At 39.4% G+C, this 24,698-nt stretch overlaps 8 protein-coding genes across 8 annotated transcripts; 4 read left to right on the forward strand and 4 right to left on the reverse strand. All coding sequences in view use genetic code 12, as the record gives it.

Annotated features, from left to right (window-relative positions):
- The first annotated feature begins 1,052 nt into the window (after nucleotides 1-1,052).
- On the forward strand, nucleotides 1,053-7,623 carry RJT20DRAFT_157341 (uncharacterized protein). Its single transcript, XM_064919148.1, has one exon. It carries the CDS (start codon nucleotides 1,440-1,442, stop codon nucleotides 7,230-7,232), a length of 5,793 nt encoding a protein of 1,930 aa, XP_064771768.1. The 5' UTR covers nucleotides 1,053-1,439; the 3' UTR covers nucleotides 7,233-7,623.
- Nucleotides 7,624-9,402: 1,779 nt separating this feature from the next.
- Nucleotides 9,403-10,929, forward strand: RJT20DRAFT_131040 (uncharacterized protein). Its single transcript, XM_064917916.1, has one exon. The coding sequence runs from the start codon at nucleotides 9,526-9,528 to the stop codon at nucleotides 10,435-10,437; it is 912 nt and encodes a 303-aa protein (XP_064771769.1). The 5' UTR covers nucleotides 9,403-9,525; the 3' UTR covers nucleotides 10,438-10,929.
- Nucleotides 10,930-11,270: 341 nt separating this feature from the next.
- On the reverse strand, nucleotides 11,271-11,897 carry EIF4E (translation initiation factor eIF4E; the record flags this gene model as incomplete). Its single annotated transcript, XM_064915607.1, has 1 exon — nucleotides 11,271-11,897. One exon carries the CDS (start codon nucleotides 11,895-11,897, stop codon nucleotides 11,271-11,273), a length of 627 nt encoding a protein of 208 aa, XP_064771770.1.
- Nucleotides 11,898-14,404: 2,507 nt separating this feature from the next.
- PGA1 (Pga1p) lies at nucleotides 14,405-15,170 on the reverse strand. The gene has a single exon (XM_064920990.1). The coding sequence runs from the start codon at nucleotides 15,038-15,040 to the stop codon at nucleotides 14,654-14,656; it is 387 nt and encodes a 128-aa protein (XP_064771771.1). The 5' UTR covers nucleotides 15,041-15,170; the 3' UTR covers nucleotides 14,405-14,653.
- Nucleotides 15,171-15,330: 160 nt separating this feature from the next.
- RJT20DRAFT_131045 (uncharacterized protein) lies at nucleotides 15,331-16,192 on the reverse strand. The gene has a single exon (XM_064917917.1). It carries the CDS (start codon nucleotides 15,725-15,727, stop codon nucleotides 15,467-15,469), a length of 261 nt encoding a protein of 86 aa, XP_064771772.1. The 5' UTR covers nucleotides 15,728-16,192; the 3' UTR covers nucleotides 15,331-15,466.
- Nucleotides 16,193-16,270: 78 nt separating this feature from the next.
- RJT20DRAFT_131047 (rRNA-processing protein) lies at nucleotides 16,271-18,509 on the forward strand. Its single transcript, XM_064917918.1, is given in 2 exon segments — nucleotides 16,271-16,783; nucleotides 16,796-18,509. The coding sequence occupies 2 exon segments, from the start codon at nucleotides 16,500-16,502 to the stop codon at nucleotides 18,135-18,137; spliced, it is 1,626 nt and encodes a 541-aa protein (XP_064771773.1). The 5' UTR covers nucleotides 16,271-16,499; the 3' UTR covers nucleotides 18,138-18,509.
- Nucleotides 18,510-20,256: 1,747 nt separating this feature from the next.
- On the forward strand, nucleotides 20,257-21,639 carry SPT3 (transcriptional regulator). The gene has a single exon (XM_064920991.1). It carries the CDS (start codon nucleotides 20,615-20,617, stop codon nucleotides 21,593-21,595), a length of 981 nt encoding a protein of 326 aa, XP_064771774.1. The 5' UTR covers nucleotides 20,257-20,614; the 3' UTR covers nucleotides 21,596-21,639.
- A 45-nt stretch (nucleotides 21,640-21,684) lies between these two features.
- RJT20DRAFT_100073 (uncharacterized protein) lies at nucleotides 21,685-24,534 on the reverse strand (the record flags this gene model as incomplete). Its single annotated transcript, XM_064915610.1, has 1 exon — nucleotides 21,685-24,534. The coding sequence occupies one exon, from the start codon at nucleotides 24,532-24,534 to the stop codon at nucleotides 21,685-21,687; it is 2,850 nt and encodes a 949-aa protein (XP_064771775.1).
- Nucleotides 24,535-24,698: the final 164 nt, after the last annotated feature.

A 24,698-nucleotide genomic window follows, 5' to 3' on the forward strand; every position in this document is an offset into this window, starting at 1 on the left:
TAGTGGTTTACGATGTTTCGTTGTAGTAGCCAGTAGTATTCCATGACTTAGTCACGGAACGTGTTAATAATATACTCCACTGTGTTTCGTATTCGATGGGTAACTCATTGTGCTAAAATTAGAATTCTTTAAATAGGAATTAAGGCTGTTAGTTGCACTTTGAAGTCGATCTCAGGTACTACCAGACTAATTCAAAGTTTACAACTACTGGTAAACTGTGCTTTTCGTAAACTGTGATTTTCTAACACATACATATTCATATATAAGGTTTATAGATACAGACTGAATTGAAGATCAGTACTTCTTCGCAGAACAAAGCAACTATTTCCTGTTCTACAATTCGAGTGATGAGTGTCTATGGCCTTCACAAAACCCAGGCACCCAATTATCCGTGAATTCTAATGAATTTTTATAACTTCACACACACACACATCTCAAGATTCAATTCAAGGTTCATAACACCGTAGATCTGCTTGAACTGGCAGCCCGTAGCTTACGCTGTCGCATATTAAGAAATGCGACGCATTCAACAACGATGTGTGTCGTATTTTTCAGGAAAAGAATGCACGGCGGTGCCCTTTAAATCCATTAACTACCAGTAAAGAAGAACACTTCACTGCAAAGCTATGAAAAAAAGGAGGTATGGCTTTTATTTTGAAAGTCTTTTTTGCTTAACTGACACCATCCGTTGGTAAGAGCCTTCGTTTTACGATGTTCTCGGGATTTATTTCTCTAGTTTCTCTGATGAGTACGGGTGGGGGGGGGGGACATTAGTTCACTGACAATAGCTTGTGAGCACACTGATTATTAAATCTTGTGTATCGCAAGACTTTGGTCTTATACGAAGAATACAAGATTTCATTCTTGGTACGATGGTTTCTTCGATGCAATCTCCAAGGTACCTTTTCCCATTTTTATCGTAAATAATGCTCCTTTATACCCCTCCATGTATATCAAGAACCATAATTTCAAAAAAAAAGTTCAAAAAAAAAGTTCAAAAAATATGAAGTAAACCAGATAGAAAAAAAAAATAACAAAATGTTGGCTGTTAACTCAACTCCTGAACACTCCTACTAAGGAACACTATCACATCAATGAAGTACGACAACATTGATCATAGTTCACATTTTACCCGTTGCTCTTCTTTACCAACTACATGTGCTTGAAATTTCCTTAGACTATGACCCACGGTTTGTCTATATTAGCCTGCCAAAATGAACGTCTTTTGGTGCCCTTGGCGTTCCAGCACCTTCGCCTGCCAAGACTCTGCATTATTTTTTGCAGCAAGATCGATTGCGAAAGTCACACCTTCTTCGTAAAGGCTTCTATGTTAGTATTGGATATATATAAGTTAGTCTTTGGCTGTTATCAACTGTTTCGATATCATTTTGTTGTATCATTTTAGTGAATGGCATTTGATCTTTGACACAATTGTTACGATGAAAAACTCGTTGAGCTCGAATTTGCTACTACTTGTATGTTTAACATGGACAGCAAATGCTATCACAATAAGTGAAGATGCAACTTTCAGAGAGGTGTTCTTGTCAGACACCTTGACAGTCGAGTCGGGAGCGACTGTTCGCTATATCGATTCGAGTATCGCAGTTGATTATGATATTGAGATCAAACAATCTGCCGAATTCTACAGCTCATATACCAGGGGAAACAAATTCTTACGTCTTAATGCCGGTTCCATCACAAACAGAGGACGTTTTATTATCGACTCCCTTCTTGAACTGAACCGATTTACCTCTACTCCAGGAACAGGAGGAATAACTAATACGGGTTCTATGTTGTTTGGAATCCCCAATAGGGATTTCACTATAAAAAATACTTATAACTTGGGGCTGATCTACGTAGAGGCCACCAATCCGATTACCCAATTTTCAGTTGCTGATGGTAATTTGGTCATGGATCCTGGTTCTTCCTTGTGTCTTAATAATATTGTCTATAAGTTGACAAACCCGAATGTGGAAGTAATTGGAAGTGGAGGGTGTATTACCCTCATGGGAACAGCACGTATAGAAGGAGGTGCAAATGGATTAGGAAATGGAGGAATTCAACTGACGACTCCAGTAGTTATGTCGCCAAATTCTGGAATAGTACTTGAAGGTAGCTCTACTCAGATGAAGGTTTCTGGCTTTGGAATGGACAACAAAATTGGAAACTTCCATTCAATACTGGATTTTTCGTACGATCCAATTGCTGCAACTTTGACAATATTGAACTCCCAAAATACCTTTAGTGTATTCATTATTGGAATAGGTTACAATCCTGATTTATTCTACATCACTACGTTAGCCACAACACTGGGGACTTTCGAAGAGAACAATGCTATAGCTTATAGTGGACATGTACCCAATCCGCTTGTATTGTGTGTTTGTGATCAAGACTTTGGATCTTACAAGCCTTTTACCGAATATGTCACAACTGTTACTGACTCAACAACGACATACTCAGCAAATGTCTTGATTACTACGGACTTTCGTGATGATTGGTATACTTCTATTTCCACTATACCGCCTGTATATACAGAATCTTCAATAGAATCATCAATATCGGCGTCGTCTTCGTTTTCCTGTGAACCAACAGTAACGATTACACCTACCGTCACTGTCACAGCAGACCTTCCATCGGAATCTGCCAGCGAGTCGTCAATAGAGTCTTCAACAATATCTTCAAGTGCTACGTCAAGTGAATCCATTTCAGAAAGTCTTAGTGTCTCCGAAAGTGAATCGATATCAATAAGTGCAAGCGAATCTTCAAGTGAATCGTCAAGCGAATCTTCAAGCGTTTCGTTGAGTGAGTCTTCAAGCGAGTCTTTCGACGATTCCACTTCAGCATCCACCACTGACTCGACATCGGGTTCAAGTGAAGTGGAAAGTACTTCTTCAAGCCAGTCCAACTCCGATTCATCCACAGATTTTGAGAGTATTTCCACATCAGACTCTGCAAGCGATTCTTCTAATGAGTCCTTAAGTTGGTCTTCGAGTGGGCCCTCTTCTTCGAGTGAGCCCAGCTCAGAGGCTTCCGAGGAATCTACGTCTCAATCCCCTTCAGATTCTTCTTCTTCTTGTGAACCAACTATTACGATTACACCTACTGTTACTGTCACTGCAGACCTTACATCGGAATCGGCAAGCGAGTCGTCGAGCGAGTACTCAAGTGAATCTTCAAGTGATACTTCTAGTGAAATTACAAGCGAATCCATATCTGAATCTTCTAGTGTCTCTGAAAGTGTCTCTGAAATTGTCTCTGCTTCGGTCTCTTCAAGTGAATTATCAAGCGAGTCTTCAAGTGGATCGTCCATCGAGTCCACTTCCGAATCCTCTTCGGAATCATCATCTGAATCTAGTTCAGAGTCTAGTTTAGCATCCACTTCGGAATCAGCTTCGGAATCTAGTTCTGAATCAACATCTGAATCTACATCAGGATCAGCTTCGGAATCTAGCTCTGAATCAACATCTGAATCAACATCAGAATCTAGTTCAGAACTCACTTCGGGATCTAGTTCTGAATCTATTCCGGAATCTAGTTCAATGTCTACTTCAGAATCTACTTCAGAATCTAGTACGGAATCAACATTAGCATCTAGTTCAGAATCTGGGTCATTATCCACCTCAGAATCAACATCTGAATCAACCTCAGAATCAACCTCAAAATCCACATCTGAATCAACATCTGATTCTAGATCAGAACCTAGTTCAGTATCCACTTCAGAATCCACTTCGGAATCCACATCAGGATCAACTTCAGAATCTAGTTTAGTATCATCATCACAATCAACATCTGAATCTAGTTCACAATCTAGTTCAGAATCTATTTCGGAGTCTACTTCGGAATCCTCTTCTGAATCAACATCTGAATCAACTTCGGAATCTAGCTCTGAAGCTACTTTGGAATCTTCCTCACAATCCACCTCGCAATCTAGTTCAGAGTTAACATCTGAATCAACATCTGAATCTACTTCGGCATCCGCTTCAGAGTCAACATCAGAATCTAGTTCAGAATCTAGTTCAGAATCCACTTCAGAGTCTAGTTCAGTCTCTAGTTCAGAATCAGCATCTGAATCAACATCAGAAACAGCTTCAGAACTAGCTTCAGAATCCAGTTCAGAATCTAATGTAGCATCCACCTCAGAATCAATCTCAGAGTCAATAGAATCAACGTCATCTTCAGAATTAGTAAATGAATCTGCAAGCCAATCTTCAAGTGATTCTTCAAATACGGCTTCAAATGGGTCTTCAAGTGAATTCGTATCAGAATCTTCGAGTGAATCTGTCTCTGTCACTTCAACTGTGTCCTCAAATGAGTCAGTTTCAACGTCTGGAAGTCAATTCACATCTTCATCCTCGGAACCTTCAAGTGAATCTGTCTCTGAATCAACGCATTCTACTTCGGAATCTTCAACTTTACCAACATCAGAATCCTCCATCGGATCCTCTGAGCTCACGTCATTCTCTTCAAGCTTATCGTTGAGTGAATCTTTCAGTGTATCGTTGGTCGAATCTTCAGGTATTTCTAATCATTTTTCATCAAGTTCACAAGAATCAGCATCCAGCACCTCTGTGGAGCCATCAAACCAATCTTCAGCCGAGGCATCTATATCAGATTCTAACGAGTCCACCTCAGGCTCAAGTGCTTCTTCTAGCGATTCTTTAAGCGAAAGCTCCAGCTTTTCTTTAATTGATCTTTCTTCTTTCTCTGACTCTTCGTCGTATATTTCACCGGGTCCACGCTATACCAACACTTCGAGGGAGGCTTCATCTGAAACTTGGTATGATTCCTCAAGTTCATCCTTATCTTTATCTGATTCTATATCAGAGACCTCCACATCATCGGTAGAGACGTCGAGCGATAGCTTCCTAGTTTCATCAACATCGTCAACCAAATCTTCATATTCGCTCGGCTCTTCTATTGAACCTTCAGAGTTATCTTCTGAATATTCATCACTGCTTTCTATTCAATCATCCTCTTCGAGTTCGGAGGAGATAATTCAATCGACTTCTTCCTCCGAACCTTTCACTGAACCATCGGATCACATATCATCCACAGTAAGCCAATCTTCGAGTGAACTCTCGAACTCCGAAGATTCATCGACAGAGTCTTCAGTATCACCATCTCCTAACGAGTCACCAAATTTTCTGTCACTGGAACTTTCTATTCAATCAACTTCTGAAAGTACATCTAATCAAATTTCCACAGAGATCACATCACAATCCTTGTCTGAATCTGAAGTCAGTCCGTCTACAGAACAAACACAGTCTTCAATTGAAACTTCCATTGATCATTCTTCGGCAATAGATGTATCCTCGACTGGAAATTCATCTAATTCATCTTTTGAACAGGACACCTCGTCTGCCATTGGAAGTTCACAAGAATTCTCTAGCGATGTCGCTGTGTCATATCCTACGGCATCACTGGTGCTGTCTCTGAGTCTCCTTCAATCTTCAATTGAATCTGCTGCATCCACAAATGAGTCGGCACTTTCATCAGGTAGCTCAGAGATCATTAGCTCAATTATTTCCATATCAGAAGAATCTTCTGGAGCTTTCTCATCTTCATCCCAATTCAGTACCCCAGAATCCTTGACTGACACCTCGTCATCCTCATTGACGATTCTGGAACCTACCGGGTCAGGTTTGTCTCTGGGTTCTAGTCAGATTCCATTTATTAGCTCTTCTGTTAATTCTGCATTAAGCTTTGATTCGGAGTCATCAACTTCAAATCTTGAATCAGTTACCCCAAGTTCCGTTTCTGACGAAGCTTCCCTGGTTCTGTCTCCATTAAATGAAAGCAGTGGCACTGAGTCGCCAGCAACGTCAACTGTTGCCTCGAGCTCTTTTATTGAGGGCTCTTCTTCCATCATATCACTATCATCAACAGCAGAGTCCATAGTATCAGTCTCTTCTTCTGCGGGTGGCACTGTAACGTCGTCTACCTCTATTCCATCTGCAACTGCCATCATAAGGTTCCGAATAGAAGCGAAGGGTATTCCTCCTTCAACATATGATGAATTTGTTAACGCCAATGGCACTCAAATAACATTCAACCACGGCAACGGACCATTCTTCCAACTCCTCCTACCCGGCGGATATATTCTTATTGATGGTTTATACATACATGCTGATGCTAATGGATTCTACCTTGATTCCGACCCAATTGGCGGGTGGCTGATTTTACCAATTAATATCAGTAGGTTCATCAAAAGAGAGCAGCAAGATGAGATATTGAGTTTGAATAACCAAGAGGAATTTTATGTCTGTGATAGCAAACTTCAACTAACATCTGAGGACTCTGAGTGTGTCCCAGTACAATTACATGCCTTGGAAGAAACACCACTTCTCTCCAGCTCTTCTGACACAGCTGAATCTGGTGTAACGCTGTCGTCCATTAACACAGGCGTGACATCAGAAGAAACTATTGCTACTTCTTCAAATCTGTTGCCGGAGTCTTCTGACCACTCTGGTAGGACACCTTCCACGGATTCTCTATTATCTACACAATCGACTGGATCGATTGAGTCGAATGAGTCCTCTGGAAAGGCGACCGCTTCTATATCATCCTCCGTTGAAGTAGTGACGGTAACCCATTGTCCTACTACTGTTGCTAATTGTCCCGCTGAATCAATAGAGACGGTATCTTATACCCATTCCTTCTCATTAACTAACCATCCAGAAAGTGACACCACAGAGGGTGATAAAACCTATTTCACAACTACGTACACATCGTTGGAGTCCAGAACTCTTCCTCCGTGTACTACTAATGGCTGCCCAATAGAAGTGGATAACACTGTTACCGTGATTTCCCATGTTCTAACCGACGTTCATTGTTCTGGTTGTCTGGAAACGCCGCATGCCATTGTTGGTGCTCCTCTGAAGGTTTCAACAGGTAGATCTATAGCTACTGACGCTAATATACCACCGGCAAATGCTGGTATTCCTGAAGGTGTGACTCCAGGAAATGGCAGCGGGCCCCAACAAGTAACTGCTGAAGCTCCAAAAGTAACCAATTCACTTAATGCGGCCGGAGATCACTTAACAACACCTTCTGTCCACACTTTAGAGGCGGAACTGTTATCAAGAATCATTACTCTGTCGATAACACACTCGCCTCGTAGTTCAACAGCACCTTCTAACATATCACCAGTTGGAAATTCTGGAAATAAGTTGCACCATACGTTAGATACGTTTGGATCGGTTTTATTGTTGATATTGGCTTTCTTCGTATAGTTTCTATTACCATGGAAAGCGTTAAATATTTAGTCTTCACCCCAAAGGTTTTTTTCATTTTGCAATCATTTTGCAAAGTATCTTTAACAATAATACAATATAGAAAAGTACTTTTAAGAATAATGCAAAAAAACTTTACAATAAACAATGGTTATGGTTACTACCAAACCTCTCTCTTTAGGATGCTGCATCGTTTGGGTGTCGTGCTAATGCATGAAATATTTTACGGGCTCGAGTAACAAAGCCACAAGAAAATAACGGAGTTGATAGCTTGAATCAGCCCTGGACAAAAAATACTGTGCAGAGTGCAGAAAAGAGCTCCTTTTGGTTTTATTCTTAGAAATAGAAATCGTTGGGGGTCTTTCGATGGATGTATTTCCTTATTTAAAACACAAGAACTTTGGATATAGTCCTACTTTCAATGAGATGTTTCACCGAAAGAGATGTCAATGAACAAAAGAAAAATGCATTGGCAATTCAATTAAATTGAACCTTACTATAATTATAGCATTTCTAATTATGACCGCCTGATTTAATCTATTACCAACAATATTATTCAATTTATACTTTATTTTCTTCGCTGCATTCTATGACTAATGGAACAGATATAGATAGAATCTTCCTTCGTAAAGAACTGCTCTATATCCCATTTACTTCAGGATCATCCCTCACAATACAATTCACCTACTGTATAGGTAGGTAAACTCGGGGTGAAACAACGTGCCTAGAGCAATATTATAGTCTGCTGTTCTTGGTTTACGAAAAGCATGAAACAAGCTTTTTAGGTGCTTTCTATAACCAGCGCATTGTCACCGTACTATAATATGGAAGCTCGTATCATCAGCACAAGGGTTAAAATTGACACAACTAATGAACGGTGCCCCTAATTCTATTGTTTGACTATGACCGCCTCTCTTCTCTCTTTGCCTCTCCTCCGCAATTGAACTTGAACTCCTCTCCGTTATGAGGTTTATTATCCAACCTCAACCCTCAACTCTCAAAAATACTGCTACGGCGTTTTTACTGTCGTCACAAATAATAAGTCTCCAAAGTAGCTTTTACCATTCCTGGAGGTTTGCGTGCCGATAACCGAGATGAAATTGTGTTAATTAGTTTCAATAATAATAGTAGAGACGAACACAGACAGCTAATGGGAATAGTGGGTATCCTGTTATTTTTGAGCAAATTTGGTTGCTAAAGGATACCATTCCTTGTTTGGACAACTACACAGTAAAACTATAAAAATCCATATGCATTGGTATCATAAATTTTATATTTCGATATCGGATAGAAGAGGCATTATTTCCAATTATTATGATCCCTACACTTCTCCAAACAGTATGAAATGAAAAAAATGGAATCCTGCCATTTGATATATATTTTTAGAATTGGCTAAAATTCTCTAAAATCTTTGAATATTGGATAAAATTGGCAAAAGAATACAAAAACTACCCTCACATACATTTGACAAAAAAAGACGCATTTTGCAGCCAAGACTCAATTTAGTTTATAAATATATTATGACATATATCTTATCATAGATGTCAAGTTATATTCATTTATTAAGTGTAGTCTTTGAGTTCATATTGATTTCTTTCCAATACGCTAATACTCAAATTGCCACTCTTTGTATCTCTTAAAACCCAGGCTCGCTGCCTTCTGAAAGAAGCCTAATAGAAGGAACTGATATATCATCATACTCTCATACTTTCATTTTCTATCTGGCCGCAATTTTCCCACTGATCTCCGTTAAAATTCCACTAAAACGCAACCCCCAACTCTTCTCGTCTTCTCTACCGTGAATCTATTACTCCTCCTTTATCCTCAACCAAAAAACTCCCCCCTTCTCCAACTTTCTTCCCCTGTTTATCATATGCCATTCGCTAAATGCTCTCTCTCTTAAGAATACTAATACACTGACTTATTCCTCAGCTATACCACCTCTAAAATCAACACCATTTCCCAGCAAATTCCCAACCAAAATTGTCGGCCTTCCCCCATACCACCATCCCACCATCCCACCATCTTAACCTCTTCCAACTCCTCTTATCACCCATTACCCATCTAAACCTACCATTCACATGCCTTATCATACGGTGGGGAAGAATACCCTATAAAACTTGGACGTGCAGAGAATCCAGTTCGAGATAAACATCCATGCCGCACCAATATACCGATGAAAATCATCAAATGACTTTAAAAACATGAAAATGAACTTGTTTTATGGTGGTCCTTTTGGTCAATAACACGATTTGTTCTGTTAAAAGTAGCTAGAGCCCGTGCCCCGATTGTAATGTTTGCAGTGCTGTCGTTACTTGTCACGAAACTCGTTTCTTTCATGAAAACAGTGGCCCAAATAGGCATTTCTTTCGGTGCTTTAGTGCTATTAGGACTCTATTCTTACCAGAACAGTTTGATTTACCCGTCTTCTCTCAATGACGGAAGAGGTGTATGTGCGACTCCTGACGAGTACGACATGCCATACGAATTGGTTAACCTCAAGACAGAAGACGGAGAGACTCTTCAGTGTTATCTGATTAAACAAGATGCTTCTTCTCCACACTATGCTAATAAGACGGTATTGGTACTATCACCAAATGCTGGGAACATTGGCCACGGATTGCCAATAGTGTCGATTTTCTACCGTAATTTTGGTTACAATGTTTTCATCTATTCGTACCGAGGATACGGACGTTCTACGGGTTCTCCTTCGGAAAAGGGACTCAAGATCGATGCCCAAAGAGTAATACAATACTTGACGGAAGAAGATGAACAGTACCAACAATCGAGTTTGGTCTTATATGGTAGATCGCTTGGTGGTGCTGTAGCTATTTACATTGCTGCTACGATGTCGTCGGCGGTTTCGGCACTTATTTTGGAGAATACGTTCCTCTCCATTCGTAAAACAGTTCCCCATGTATTCCCAATGCTCAAGTACTTCACCCGTTTTGTACACCAGCACTGGGATCTGGAGAAGCTTGTGCCACAGATTCCGCTGAAGATGCCGGTTTTGTTGTTGAGTGCCAGAAAGGATGAGATTGTTCCTCCAGAACATATGGATAAAATCAACAGTCTCATGAAAAGTGAACAGAAGTTCTTTTACACTTTTGAGAATTCTACTCACAACGAGACTGTAGTCCAGCCAGACTATTGGGAGCATGTTCAGAGATTCATCCAGGATGAGGTGAATCCTGTGGGATATTAGATTTCCAATTTTGGAGTTGAAAGCATAAACCATTTTGAAATGAGCATAATGAATAGAAAATAGGAACATACATTATCTGTATAACGTTGAACGTGAAGGATAGGGAAAGAAGGGATGATAAGGAAGATAGGAGTTAGCACTAGAGAAGTCAATAAGGATACGAAGCAGAATATTGAATTTGCGGATTGTCAGTGAGGAAATGAATGAATTGCCATACCTTGTATGAAAATAGGTACATAAAGGTTTGAAGAGTATGGAGGATATACCCATTACAATTTGATATTAAGAGGAGAGAGAGACATGGAGAGAATGAGAGAAAGAGAATGAGAGAAAGAGAATGAGAGAAAGAGAATGAGAAAGAGAGCCATAGAGAAAGAGAGATAGATATAGAATGCTTCATCGAAAGAATAACATCTCATATTCATCTCTTTCCTCCTTCCTTTCATTTATTACTGTGCAATGTGTCTTTCCACCACAATCTGACCATCTCGTTTCGTGACTAGTTGACGTAAATTTATATGTATACAGCTAATATAACAAGAAATAATAGGAAGTGTAAACCTCAACGAACTGTGTATCGTGGAGGATTATAGGGGAAAAGTACCACCAGTAGCAGAAAATGAACAATGTTTCTAATATCATTGACAAAAGAAGAATCTTAATGGAGATCCTGAAAAGTAGGAAGGACTTCCTGGCCAATCAACAAGGCGAATCCTAACTTTTAAGCGATCCGTGTTTCAAACATTCTCTTTGATCTAAAACAATTAATCGTTGCAATTCTTCTGTTCCAGTGCATTCTATGATATTTTCTTAGCTAAACCCAGACTCGCTGCTTACAACACGATCTGAGCTGAGCCCTTACTGTTGGAGGCATCGTGAGAAATGAATTCAACCTTCTGCTCGTCTCTCAATTGCAAAACACGCTTCAATCTCTCACCAACGGTCTTCAACTTGGAGTCGTCGCAGTCCTTGGTCCAGATACCGACTCTGAATGCTTGCTTTCTGATGTTCAACACAATACCGTTGACTTCGTTCTCATCGTCTTCGATGGTCTCACCAATGACGGCTAAAAGTCCTCTCAACCATAACTCGTTGATGACACCAGCAGCGTCACGCTTGTTGTTGAAAGAGTATTGCCATTTTCCACCCTTGGCGTTTTGTACGTCTTCCCATTCTGGTCTGATACCCTCTTTGAACAAGTGGTAGTCAGACTTCAATGGCAACTGGTTGGCAGTTGGAATCGAGTTGTAGATTCCCCAGAACTCTTCTACGGAAGAGAACGTGATCACTGGCTTCAAGAGATCGTGCCAGTTTTCACTCTTGTTGACCTGAGGCTTGGTGTACCAGAGGGTCCATCTGTTGCTCAAAGGATGCTTGGCAGTGAATTCCTCCTTGTTGTCGAACACAGTCTTTGGTTCCAAGGAGAGGTCTTCTGTTTGGGCGGTTAATTCGTCGGACATCTAAAAACAGTGAAAAGTTAGTAATTTGTTATCGGTTAAGGTTAAAACGATGGGAAAAAGAGGTTTCGGGGGATTGTTGTATCGTATGGGGATCATTGATGGCGATTTTGGGTGATTTCAAGGCCTTTAATGGGTTTTTTCTTGGTTTTATAAGGACTCTTTCTCGTTATTTGTATACGTCTTTAAAGATTAAAGATCAACTTTTCACCTGGAAGAACTACGGCGTCTTCGATCATCTACTTTGGATTGAAACGTAGTATGGATGTTGCTGGAACCGCCAATTCACTTCGAATACCGCATTTTACCCGTTTTCCTGGCCTTTTTCCTGGCTTTCTTCCCGTTCTATCAGATGACTGCTAATGGTCACAGTGTCCATAAGAAGCCATACAACACCGGTAATTCCTAAGTTTTACCCATCAAAATCGGGCTCATTGTGATCAACCGAACCGGCGCTTCATTTGTATGGCGTTGAAATATCAATCTACATACCGTGTGGTTCGTTAACTTGGTATCTATGGGAACTTTCTGTTGTCTTCACTGGCGCTTTGAAGCTCTTCGTTTTGACGAATTTTGTGAGCGACAAAAAAATTTTATGTGGGCGTAAATGTGGGCACGGAAGGGGAGGGAGAGGTGGTGGTGGGAGGAGGAAGGAGGTGGAAGGAGGCGGTGAGCGTAGCTTTTGGTGAGGGTGTGAGGAGGATTAGTGAGGATGTGAGGAGGTTTTAGTCGTTGTGCGGGTGGTTTTAGTGAGCATTAGTGAGAATTAGTGGCGGTGTATGGAGGATTAGTGAGGGTGTGAGGAGGTTACATGGAGGATGCGAATAGTATTTTAGTATTTTAGTAGAGATTTAGGGAGGTTAATGAGGAGAAGAAGTGATACATCGTACACGACGTTGACGGTACGGGCTATCTGAATAGAGTGCGACAAGACCCAGTAAATATGAGTACTAACATAAGACAGAGAGTACACAAAGGATAGAAGAGAATGGAGTTTCTGGAAGGAGGCTGCTAAAAGAGAGGCTGCTAAAAAGGGAGCCGTTGAACCGTTGGGCTGTTTCTTTCTTAGTGGGTGCAAAGTTGGCCTGTAAAGGAAGTATCTAGCTGATAGACTCTTATGGTGAGATGAGGAGTTAGAACTAGTTGACATTGTATTATAGAAAGAATTGGGTGGCGAGAGAAAATACCGGGGTGTGATGGACAGTAGAACACAGTAGAACACAGTCGTAAACAGTAGTAAACAGTATTAGACAGTGTATAGCAATGTATTGCAGCGTATATACTCAGAGAACTAACATAGTGGTCTATTCATCTAGACGTGTTTGGTGAAGGTGACAGAGCACTGTGGTAGAGAGAGGACCGCAGCTGGGATAATGGAATTGGAGTTTGGAGAAGATTTCGTACTTGTATATGCTATGGGTTCGAGAATGATTTTGAAAGTCATAGGATAGGACTTCAAAGCAGATACTATGGTATTGCAGCTTGTATTTGACATATTTGACACGAAATTGTTCAAATGCAACGTATCTATGAACTAAACGTCCTTTCCTTTCTGTAAAGTTTGAAAAAGGAAGATTGGAAAATTAGAAGAATTGGAAAATTACGACAATGCAGCATAAAGAGTCGGTTCATTTGGGAGAAGACATTGTAATTACTGGATGTAATAGTTGGAAGTGATGACATAGAAATTCTGTCTACTGATACACCTACACCATAAAGCATAAATCGTCATCTCGTAGTTAGCAGCAATAGTAAAATGAGCTCTCTATTTTAATGGAACAATCTTTTTCCTTATATTCATTTAGCAGCCAATTTCTAATAATTGCAGTTTCTCTGGATGTGCATTGTACATTATAACAAATATAAAATATGTCTAACACACATAACCGGAAAGTGTCTGCTTGTTTATTATCTATGTAAGATATGGGAGACTTGCCAATGTTCATTTCATTTCTAAGTGTAATATGATGTGAATATGTAAGACAATTGCGATTATTGAACACGGGAAGAGAAGTAGTATGCTGTGTCGAAGGGCAGAAGCCGTAGCAACGTCAGATGTTAGTAAAACCCTTTGCAAAAAAAAGTTTGCAATAAAGATAAATTATGATCACAATGATGACAATTACGGCAATGGTGATGGTTATGGCAATGATGGCAATGATGCTAATGACGACAACTATGACATTTACAGCAATGATGATGAATATACAACGTTTAATATCCACTTAATTTTCTCTTTAAGTAGTTTCACATTCAGATAAGAACCTCTATGACAACCACCGGCTCCGTCTCAGAATGCTCATATAGTCTAGGAGATGTTGGACTACAATTTCATCTTTCCAAATACTCCTTGAATTTCAAGGAAACGTTAAATCAAAACTAATATACAAATATAGCATATACACATATGTCCACAATAAATATACATACACATAGAGCGATCAAAAGGGAGAAGGAGAAAGCGGAAACAAACAACGGATCCAGCATTAATATGAAAAGAATGTCATCGTGGGGAAGCATCAAATCGAATCTTTATGATACAACAATTACCATCATCTAGCTGATCCCACGATAATTGCAACAAACTAAAATGAAGCTAATCGGCAACAAAGTCTCAATTTCATCTTTACACAGCATTAAACTCATGTCTATTCCAATGGACTTTACTTGATTTTCATCCCTTCAAATGAAAACCCGTCCGTTTATATGTCATGAAAACAGCTTGTCTTCATCATCATCATCATCACGTTGTACCCCATTTAAACAAGGACTCCTGCGATCAACACTAATACACCAAAAAGACCTCCGTACAAAGAACTGTGGGACATATCTCCTGGAGCTCCGTTATTGGTAATGGTTGTTTGTGCATATGACCTGATGCCTCCAACGCTGGAGAGTGATCCCATACCAATATCACCAGATTTCACATCATCTTGGTTGGCCAGGTTGTATGTGGTCATGAACAGCTGAGAGTAGAACGATGGAGCGGTAGTGAGCTTTCCGTCGATTGTGGTGGTGACCCACACGGTTGTTGGTGAAGGTTTTGTGTTGGTTGTGGTGGTAGGGATATTGTCGTCTTGATTGGCAAGTGCAGCGGCTAGCGACACGAGGGAAAAGACGGTCAAAAGGGCTTGAAACAATCTCATTTTTGCAGATATGTTAGATATACGTATTTTGAGTGCTTTAAGGGAACTTGTAGGGTCGTTTTCTATCTAAAAATCGGGACTATGGGTCCTTTTCTATATCAATTCTATTCAATGTGTGCTTAGCCTCGATTGGTCAAAAAAGCACGAATACAGTGAGTAAAACCGGTAAAAAGGCAGTTTAAAATTTCTAAAAAAGCGATAGTTCACTTCTCCTGGTTGATATATATTCAGAACTTCTCTTAAAACACCAAAATGTCAACTATTGCCTCTGTTCTATCGGTGTACAGCCTCTATTCTCCAAGAAAGAAAAAGTGTCTTTGCTGTTTGCGTTAACTAAAAATAATAAAAAGAAAAAGAAAACAGACATTTTCGTGTAAGTCACGTGAGAAGGAAGGAAACAGAGGACATAAATAGAGAGAGACATAATTAGAGAGGAGACATCATTATAAGAGAGGAGACATAATAATAAAAGAGGAGACATAAATAAGCAGCATACATTAAAAGGCTGAGACATAATAAGAGACATAATAAGTAATAGACACATTTATAAGAGAGAAGCAGTAAGTATAAGGAAGAGGCAGTGTTTGTGTGATGATGAAATGAGTGTTTGTGAGAGTGAGTGTGTGTGTGGAATGGGTAACAATAGAGAACAATAAGTAGGAAATAGCAGGAGGAAAGATACTTCATTGTGAACAATAGAAACTCGGTTGTTTGTGTCTTAACAAAGACTTGCCGTACGATAAGCAGAAAACAAAAGAGAAGGAGGAATTCAGATGGGATTGGAACAGACACCGGACAGAGATTTTGGAAGGGATTTTGCAATGGTAGTGGGTAGGTTATGTCATATTACGGAGAAAAATGGGCAGCAATGCTTACAATGTATGTACATATGTAATACAAGGATAATTATACTTAGAAATATATGTTGATAATTCACATATAATCTCTATATATATTGAAACAGTCGCAGGACAGCGTTTTTGGATGGGGCTTCACAATCGTTGGTTGATTTGGTCAAATTACGGAGAAAGCCTTGTATGTATAGTTATCAATACCTGCCATATCTCTCTATGTACAATGTAGATAATTTACATACTGATAATTTACATATTGATATTTTACACTGCTATATATATACATGTTGCAAAGGACAAGATATCATATTAATTAAGCCACAAGAACCATGCAGTCAGAAAGATTTCATCTTTTTTATGTTCTCATTTGTGTCACTTTTGCTTCTTTTGTTTGTGCAGTATGCTCCTCACGTGACTTCATCATTCCATGTATGATGCACTACTTCAAAAAAAATTACATAAGCAAGACACACAATTGACATTTTGTCTGAAAAATTCCGAAGATGCGATGTGCTTCTTCACAGTTAAAGAACGATGATAAGTTAATAGATTCTTGTGTATTCTTAATAGTACTTGTATATATAGCACACTAGAAGTTGTAGAAAATGGCTAAAAAGACCTTAGCAGAGCAACTCTCCGAGCTCACCAAGCCACAAACGGATTTTGACATCGAAGACAACGAGTTACGCGATGATCCATTCGGCCAAGATGAAGATGAAGGTTTCAACTCCGAAGCTTCTGAGGACGACACCTTGAGGAAAGAGCACTATGTGAATGTCCCTAAGAGTAAGTTGAGAGAGAAGAACAGTACTGTGAACTTGGGGAAGAAGTACAGCGGAAGAGTCGCTAGTAGAAGTAAATTGTATGATGATGAAGCCGAAGAGAGTGGAGAAGAAGAAGAAGAAGAAGAAGAAGAAGAAGAAGAAGAAGAAGAAGAAGAAGAAGAAGAGGAGGATGAAGAGGAGGAAGAAGAAGAACAAGGCTTCGATGACAACGAGGAATTAAATGAAGCAGAAGAAGAACTCAGTGAATCTGGGGAATCTTTAAGAGAGAATTCCGATAGTGAAGATTCAGAATCGGATTTCGAATCAAACAATAACCAAAGAGATGAAGAACTCTCCGACAAAAGAGATAAATTGAAGACGTTAATGTCCCAGGAAAGAACACACATTGTCAGCAGGTTATCGCAATCAGCCACAAGTGACGCATTAAAGGGTTTTGCCATTTCCCAACAGCATAATTTCTTCGACAAGATCATCGACTCCAGATTGAAGATTCAAAAGTCCATTGCAAATGCCAATTTGTTACCACCAAACTACATCACCTTGGAAGGCTCAGACCTTGCTACCAAGAAAACTTCAAAATACTTAAAGGAAGCACGTAATGAGTGTTATGATTTACTCGACAGCATACTTTCCTTGAGAAACGCTCTCATTCAGAAAGACAACATCTCCTCAAGTGAGGTTACTCTTCCAAAGAAGAGATCTCTCGACAAGTATACATCTACCTCTGAAAAATTGGATGATGTGTTGAATAAATACCGTTCAGGTGCATTAACTAAGTGGTCTGCAAAGGTTCAAAACTCTTCTGGATCTACTGCCTTAAATGCTGGAAAATTCAAGGCTATCAACCAGTCGTTTGAGCAGCAAGTCCAAAACAACCTCAGTGACATGGAAAGATTGGTGAAGCGTACCAAGTTGAATAGACGACTGATTCAACCTTTAGGCTATGCATATTTCCAAGCTCTTAAGGAGGAAAATGCCGAAGAAGAAGACAAAGATGAAGAAGAGGAAGAGGAGAATCCTGATATTCCTAAAGAAACATCGAATAAGAGTAACTTGGAAAATAAACAAGCTGAAATAGACGAGATATTCGATGATGAGGACTTCTATAGAGTATTGCTTAATGACTTGGTTGATAAGAAAATCCAATCCAGCAATCCAGCTTCGGGTATGACCCTCAGTTTGAGATCGGCACAAAAAGCACAGAAGTTCAAGAAGAACGTTGACACCAAAGCATCCAAGGGAAGAAAGTTGAGATACCATGTACAAGAAGAGATTGCCAACTTCGAGACTCCTAGAGGAGGATGGAAGTGGGACGACAACCAAATTGATGAGTTCTTTGCATCCTTGTTGGGCCAAAAGGTGAACATGAATGAGGCAGAAGAGGAGTCTGCCGATGAAGACGACGATGAAGAAGCCATTGTAGCTAATGGTGAAGATAGCATTAAGTTATTTGGTTAGACTAGATATTATATAGACATAGAAGAAAATAGTCATTTGCATTGAGGAACTTGGAGAGTTTGTAGAATTGGAAGTAGAGTGGGGGATATTAGAACAACGACAAGGATTTGGGTCTTTAGGGCATGAAGTGCTGGTAGATGTCATTTCCTACAACTCGTTGATGGTAACCACCATTGCCCACCAAATCGCTGATATCTTATTAAGAAAGCAAAAATAAAAATACACTACAATGCCATTCCAATTCCAATCGATGTATACTCCAAAACTTGGTATAGTATACATACTCCACTCCTCACATTTTGCAACCGACTCGACTTCATATGAATTAACTTCTCTTCTGTATATTCATAACGCAATTGCAACAGACATTATACATCTACATTGCGTAGTCGGCATTTCTGCAGTAGACACACATGAAAGCTACAACACTACAACACTACAAATAATATTACTGATTCTTCCTTTGTCATTGGTTCGTTTATTCATTATTCATCTTCATTTTCATTATTAGACTTTCTTTCTTTCTTTATGATATTCCTCTACTGATATTTGTTAGTATTTGTAACTCGAATTAAACTTCGAATTGAAACACAAGTAAACACTATCTGCTATCCCATCATCTATCTCGTTCAATAGTCACAATGTCAAATGTCTGGCGCATTCATCAATGCACGCACCAAGCACTAATTCATGTAACAAACTCGAGTGGGGTAAACAAATTATCAGACAAAAGTAAATAAGGTAGCTTGGTTTTTTCCACATAGACAAAAAGTCTCGAGCCAAATGCACTCAGATTCATCACTATAAATGCTACTTGTGTTTCGAAAGAAAGAGGGTTATAACATACTGGTTATGAAGCGTGGATCGTATCTGACCAGCAGACACGAAACACATAGAACCTCTTTTCAGCCCAGTGAATTGGCGTTTCTCACATTCATTGACGATTCATCTTGTTGAAGAGTTGGACATACAAAAATTTTTCATGTCTGTCTGATTCTCATCTATTTATACGTTCGCATCTTGGGTATGGAGGAGGGTTACCCGGATACGAAAAATTGATGAGCGACGGACTTTTTTTCGTGAGAAATTCTTTGCCCTATAAAAGTGACGTTGTGCATATAAAATCGGTTATGTATATTCCTAGAAAGAATGTTATAGTGGTTGCAAAATGGGGTATTAATGGTGGTTAGGAAATGGGATAGGGTAGTAGATGGTAAGGGATATGATGTGGGCACGGGAGTGGGTGGCGACAGTATCAAATAGTGGAAATATAATGCTGTTGTTGTCATTTTGTCTATCATTCTGTCAGTTTTAATGTTGTTTACATTAAAATAGCCGAATGCTAATCCCGAATGTAGGTGAAATAAGGTAGATGATTCTTAAAACAAGAGCGAGCTGGCCAAACTGTGCTGCTACACGATTGAATTCCTTGCTCATGTGTTGCATTTTGTGAATCTGTCGCTTGTGGTGGTTGAATGGACTGAACCCAAAATTTTCAGATGGAAGGGAATGAAAGTGTGACACAAATTATACGTTGTAAGTGCAAAAGGATGGAAATGACAAACAAAGAAGTAAGTCCCTCGACTTCAATGGATTTAGTGATTAGTTAATGGATCAATTAGCTAGAGTACTACTCCTGCTCTTAGAAAGGAAATTAGAAATAGAGATAGACCACCGATAGAGTGATGACTATATTACCGTTCTTTGATTTGATTTATGCCTCTGATGACCGCATGTCTAAAAGTCTAATTTCACCCTTTGTCCTGTTTTGAAGAAGACTGACAACCCCTGTTTACATGATTTGTACTACCTCCTATAGCTACTACCGTGAGGAGCTGCCCCACCGTTTCACCCACCACAGCCAAAAATCACGAACAACACGAAAATAAACAGTTACCTTCTTCCTTCATGACTTCGATATGCGAATCTTTAACTCCCTTCACCAACAATCAAATACTCAGTACACTATACTCTACCTTTTTGCAGCAATCTCTTACCATACTTAACAAAAATGTCGCATCATGTCAAAAACGACATCTCATAAGACATATTTTCTTACCCTGCATAATAACCATGCCTATTCCCAAAAAGGAAATTGTCGTTTCGCTTTCAATTAGAAATTAAACAGTTTCTTCTTGAAAAGTGTTGTAGATTATTACGATTATAGACTCGAAGAAGTGGTGAAAAATCGTAGAAAGAAGTTGGGGATAGTTAGGGTGTCCTCTAGGATTAAAATTGCGAAGAAAATTTGGATTAAAACACGGTTTTCATAGAAAGTATAGAGTCTTTTCATACAATTCTTGTAATTGTCCAAAAGAACATAATAATTGATTATTGAATAGACTACGAAGAGGTTTCCGAAAAGGTATTAAAAGCAGTAGTAGTCTATAGTTGTGAGTATTACATATCACATATTCATCGTACTATTTGTACTTTACTTTTTATACCGCATAAAGTCTCATATATAGAATTTAACAATGAGTGACAACAAATACAAGTACAGAGTGGAGATCCAACAGATGATGTTCGTTTCGGGAGAGTCCAACGACCCCCCAGTGGAAACAACCTCTCTAATTGAAGACATCGTACGAGGACAAGTGATTGAAATATTGCTTCAAGCAACGAAAACTGCCGGTATGAGAGGAACCAAGTCAATTGCTGCAGAAGACGTCATCTTCATGATCAGACATGACAAGGCTAAAGTCAATAGATTGAGAACGTACTTATCGTGGAAAGACGTTCGTAAAAACGCCAAAGATCAAGAGGGAGGAGGTACAGAATCGTTAATTGAAAACGACGCCGCTGGAGGTGGTGCTGGAGGAGGAGCTCAAGCCAATGACTCGTCCAAAATGTTATCAAGATACAAGAAATCAAAAATCAGACTTCCTTGGGAGTTACAATTCTTATTCAGTGAACAGCATTTGGAAACAGCAGAGGAATCTGAACAAATTGACGATGAAGAGAAAGCAGCAACGATAGCTTCTTTGAAGAGATTGAAAATGGCCGATGACAGAACTCGTAATATGACCAGAGAAGAATACGTGCATTGGTCTGAATGTAGACAGGCATCTTTCACATTTAGAAAAGCCAAGAGATTCAGAGAATGGACCCAAATGACCCAATTATGTGATTCAAGGCCTAACGATGATGTTATAGATATTCTCGGTTTCTTAACTTTTGAGATTGTTTGTTCTTTGACAGAAGAAGCAATGCAAATTAAGAACTCCGAAGAGAGATTGAACCAGATAAAGTCGGAGAAGGAAAAGAGACAGAATCCAGGTCAACAAACGCAAAAGAAGAGAAAGTATTTGTTCGACAAGCCAGATGAGCTTGCTAATCCCCTTATGCCTTATCATATAGAAGAAGCTTGGAGAAGATTACAATCTACAGACTTCAAGCATAAGGCCGTTCGTAACTTTGGAGGAGGTGTGGTGAAGACAAGAACAAGATTAATCTAGAGATCTTGTAAATATTTGGATATTGTAATATAATGATTAATGATGACGTGTATTTGACTGTATTTATATGCTATGTTGGGCTAGGATCTTTATATGGACTCATCTAGGATACTGGAATGATACTGGAAGTCTCTATAATTGAGGGACTTCTTTAAACTCTCGCTTCCCATATTCATTCTCTCTCGATCCAACCTATCAAGGGTTATCTGATATCTCAGCCACCATCTACACATTGGAAGCAAATCTAGAATAAAGGCTTGCTGTGAAATGTGATTGATAAAGGAGAAATCGGGCACTCCTGTTTGCTCGGGGGTCCAGTTACTAGAAAGAGCTTCAAAGGACGTGAAGTCAGATTCTGTTCCAGGTGATGATATGTTTGAGATGTTTGAAGATGATCTTAATGCCCTGCTTCCTCCTTGTAATTCCTGGAGGAACTTTGGAAGCTTCTTCGACCTGGAGCCAATGAAGTCTAGAACCTCTCTTCTTAATTGGTTGAACGAATACTTTTTCTGGGGTATATCAACTGGAACGCCATATTCATCTGCTACGTGGTCCAATATATAGTTTCCGATATTCAACTCAAATGGTAAAGTTGAGCTTTTAAGTTGGGTTGAATCGTCTATCAGATATATATCTGCAAGTTCGTTCACCAATACTTCATGGTTTATTTGTGACTTGCAATTGTGATCAATGACATCAGATGAAGAAAGAAGATCATATCTTTGCATGGAAGCTAACAAATCATCACTAGCGTTCTTTCTGGCAATTTCTGGCTTGTTGATTTCAAGAATAACTCCTGGAGATGGAATTCTCAGGCGCTGACATACAAATTGCAAGTCGTTTAAACACCTTCTCAAGTCATAATTAAACCCATTGAACGACACCTCAGTTACGTCTTGTAGGATCGAAAACCCAACATCGTAACCTTGACTTAAACAACACAACCACAAGTATTGTATTACTAGGTCTTGCAGGATTATATTTTGATCAAGCTCAATGATGGAGCCTTCTTCTTGGGCAAAGTCAATTAAACTCTTAGGAATATTGATTGTATCCTCGCAAGTAATGACAATTGGTCTTCTTGAAATGTTTAAGATATCGTGTACTACCAGCCAGAAGTTCTTATCTTGTTCAAAGAGTATATTCACATCTTCAAATAGAATTAATCCCTGTTGAAACTGTTTGGATTCGTTCTGTTTATGAACCAATTGTGTAGTCGAGAATTCTTTCAAGCCATTGTAGATATCCTTTCTGCCTCTCTGCATTCCACTATTGATCTCGTGAACATAACCGTTGAGCAGCTTCATAACAGCATAGACAGAAGACGATTTACAGGAGCCACTGGAACCATGTAAGATTAGAAGAGGGACAAATATCTCTTCTTCAGTTTCTGATTCGTTGCCAGCAAAGAAACTATCATCAACAATAAACCCATCCATGGCAGTCTTGTTCTGCTTTTTCTTCTTTTGCTTAAGCATCACATTCCTTGGGTTCTTTAGGGTCTGTGCTTTCAACCGCTTAAATGAGTTACTTATCCAGTTTTGAATAGAATCCCTATTTCTAGGAGCTATGAGTAATTCTTCTGTTGAGCCAGGTTGAAATAAATCGGTCCACAACAAGTGGTTATCGTTCTCCAAATGGTTGATAATGAATTTCTCAAATACCGATTCAAGTGCCGAGTCATTATCTATTTCAGGTATCCTGTCATTAACCAATTCCTCTTTAGATGTGATAGGAGACTCGGTTACGATATACTTACTATGTTCCTCTGTCTGTGGCTCAGACAAGTCCCGTAGGCTTACTCCGAAATCCGCTATCGTAGGCTTATTAATACTTGTATCAGACCTTCTAGCAAATGGCAAGTTAATTGTAGTCGTATTTGAGAAAGATCGGTTGTCTCCTGTTATATGAAATTGATCTTTAGTCAATGTTGGAGGCGCTAACACCTTTAGTTTCTGAAGAGGAGTGAGCTTGACTGAGTTCTTTGAAGCGCTCATCATAGATGCAAATGCTGATTTTGTTTCTTTCTTGGGCCGTCCTTCTTTGCCTAAGGACTCAGGACGATGAAAGAAGGACTGGTTTTTGGAAGTTTCAAACGATCCTTGATGAGATACATTTCCCCTTGTTTTAAGAGGATTGTCAAATTTCTGTATTTCTTTCAAAGAAGTCAGGTTTACTTTCAAAGTAATAAACATAGTGGGTTTGACATCCGCTTTAGAACTGTTAGGTTTCTTGGACTTCTTACCAACTGCTGGAACCGGTTTGAATGTTCGGAATATGTCCTTTGCTGAAGTTCTCTTGGTATCTGCACCGAATATCTTAGATTCCAATTCTTTAGTGTCTATAGGTGCTGGTTTAGCATCTTGAAGGACTTCCAATATGTCAGGTGTGCTGGTTACTTCAACTAGCTCGACGGAATCATCATTGCTGACATCGAGATCTATTATTGTAGCATCTTCCTCAATATCTATTATCTCTTCCTCCGGTAAGGGCATTGGTGTAGCTTCTTTTTCGACTGGTTTGGATTTCTTCATTCTAGCGAAGAAGTCCTTGGCAGAAATAGACTCCATTTCGTCTTTGAATATACGTTTCTCTAATTCTATGACATCGTGGTCTTTTCTAAAGTCATTGCTTTTGGATTGGGTGAATGAACTATCCAAGTTATCTGTTATGCTGTCGTCCTCGTCATCTTCAACATCAGGTATGGACTGTGGAAGCGAGATTTCATGCTGTTGTTGTGTTGTAGATTCCTTTGGTTGGTTAACAAGTTTTGGAGTGCTGACCCTTGTGCTTTTAGAACTTGATTTCTTTGATGTGGATTGCTTCCCCGAAAGTAATGACAGGAGAAGATTTGGTCGTACCGGGTCTGTGGCAGAGACTGGTGGAGAATTATTCTCAGAATGAAGATAGTTTTGCTGTGGTTGTATCTGTTTTATCATGGGGGTGTAATTATGTATATCTTGAATTAGTTGTTGCGTTTCCCATGGGGCATTTAATGCTGTCCCCATGGGTTCTGGTTCTGGTTCCGTTTGAGAAATTAATGGAGAACTAGTCAAAGGATATGAACAAGATGAAGATGTTGATAATGATGGAATTAAATGTT

Source organism: Scheffersomyces xylosifermentans (assembly GCF_036884685.1).
Source record: "Scheffersomyces xylosifermentans strain CBS 12540 chromosome Unknown RJT20scaffold_8, whole genome shotgun sequence".
Taxonomy (NCBI): domain Eukaryota; kingdom Fungi; phylum Ascomycota; class Pichiomycetes; order Serinales; family Debaryomycetaceae; genus Scheffersomyces; species Scheffersomyces xylosifermentans.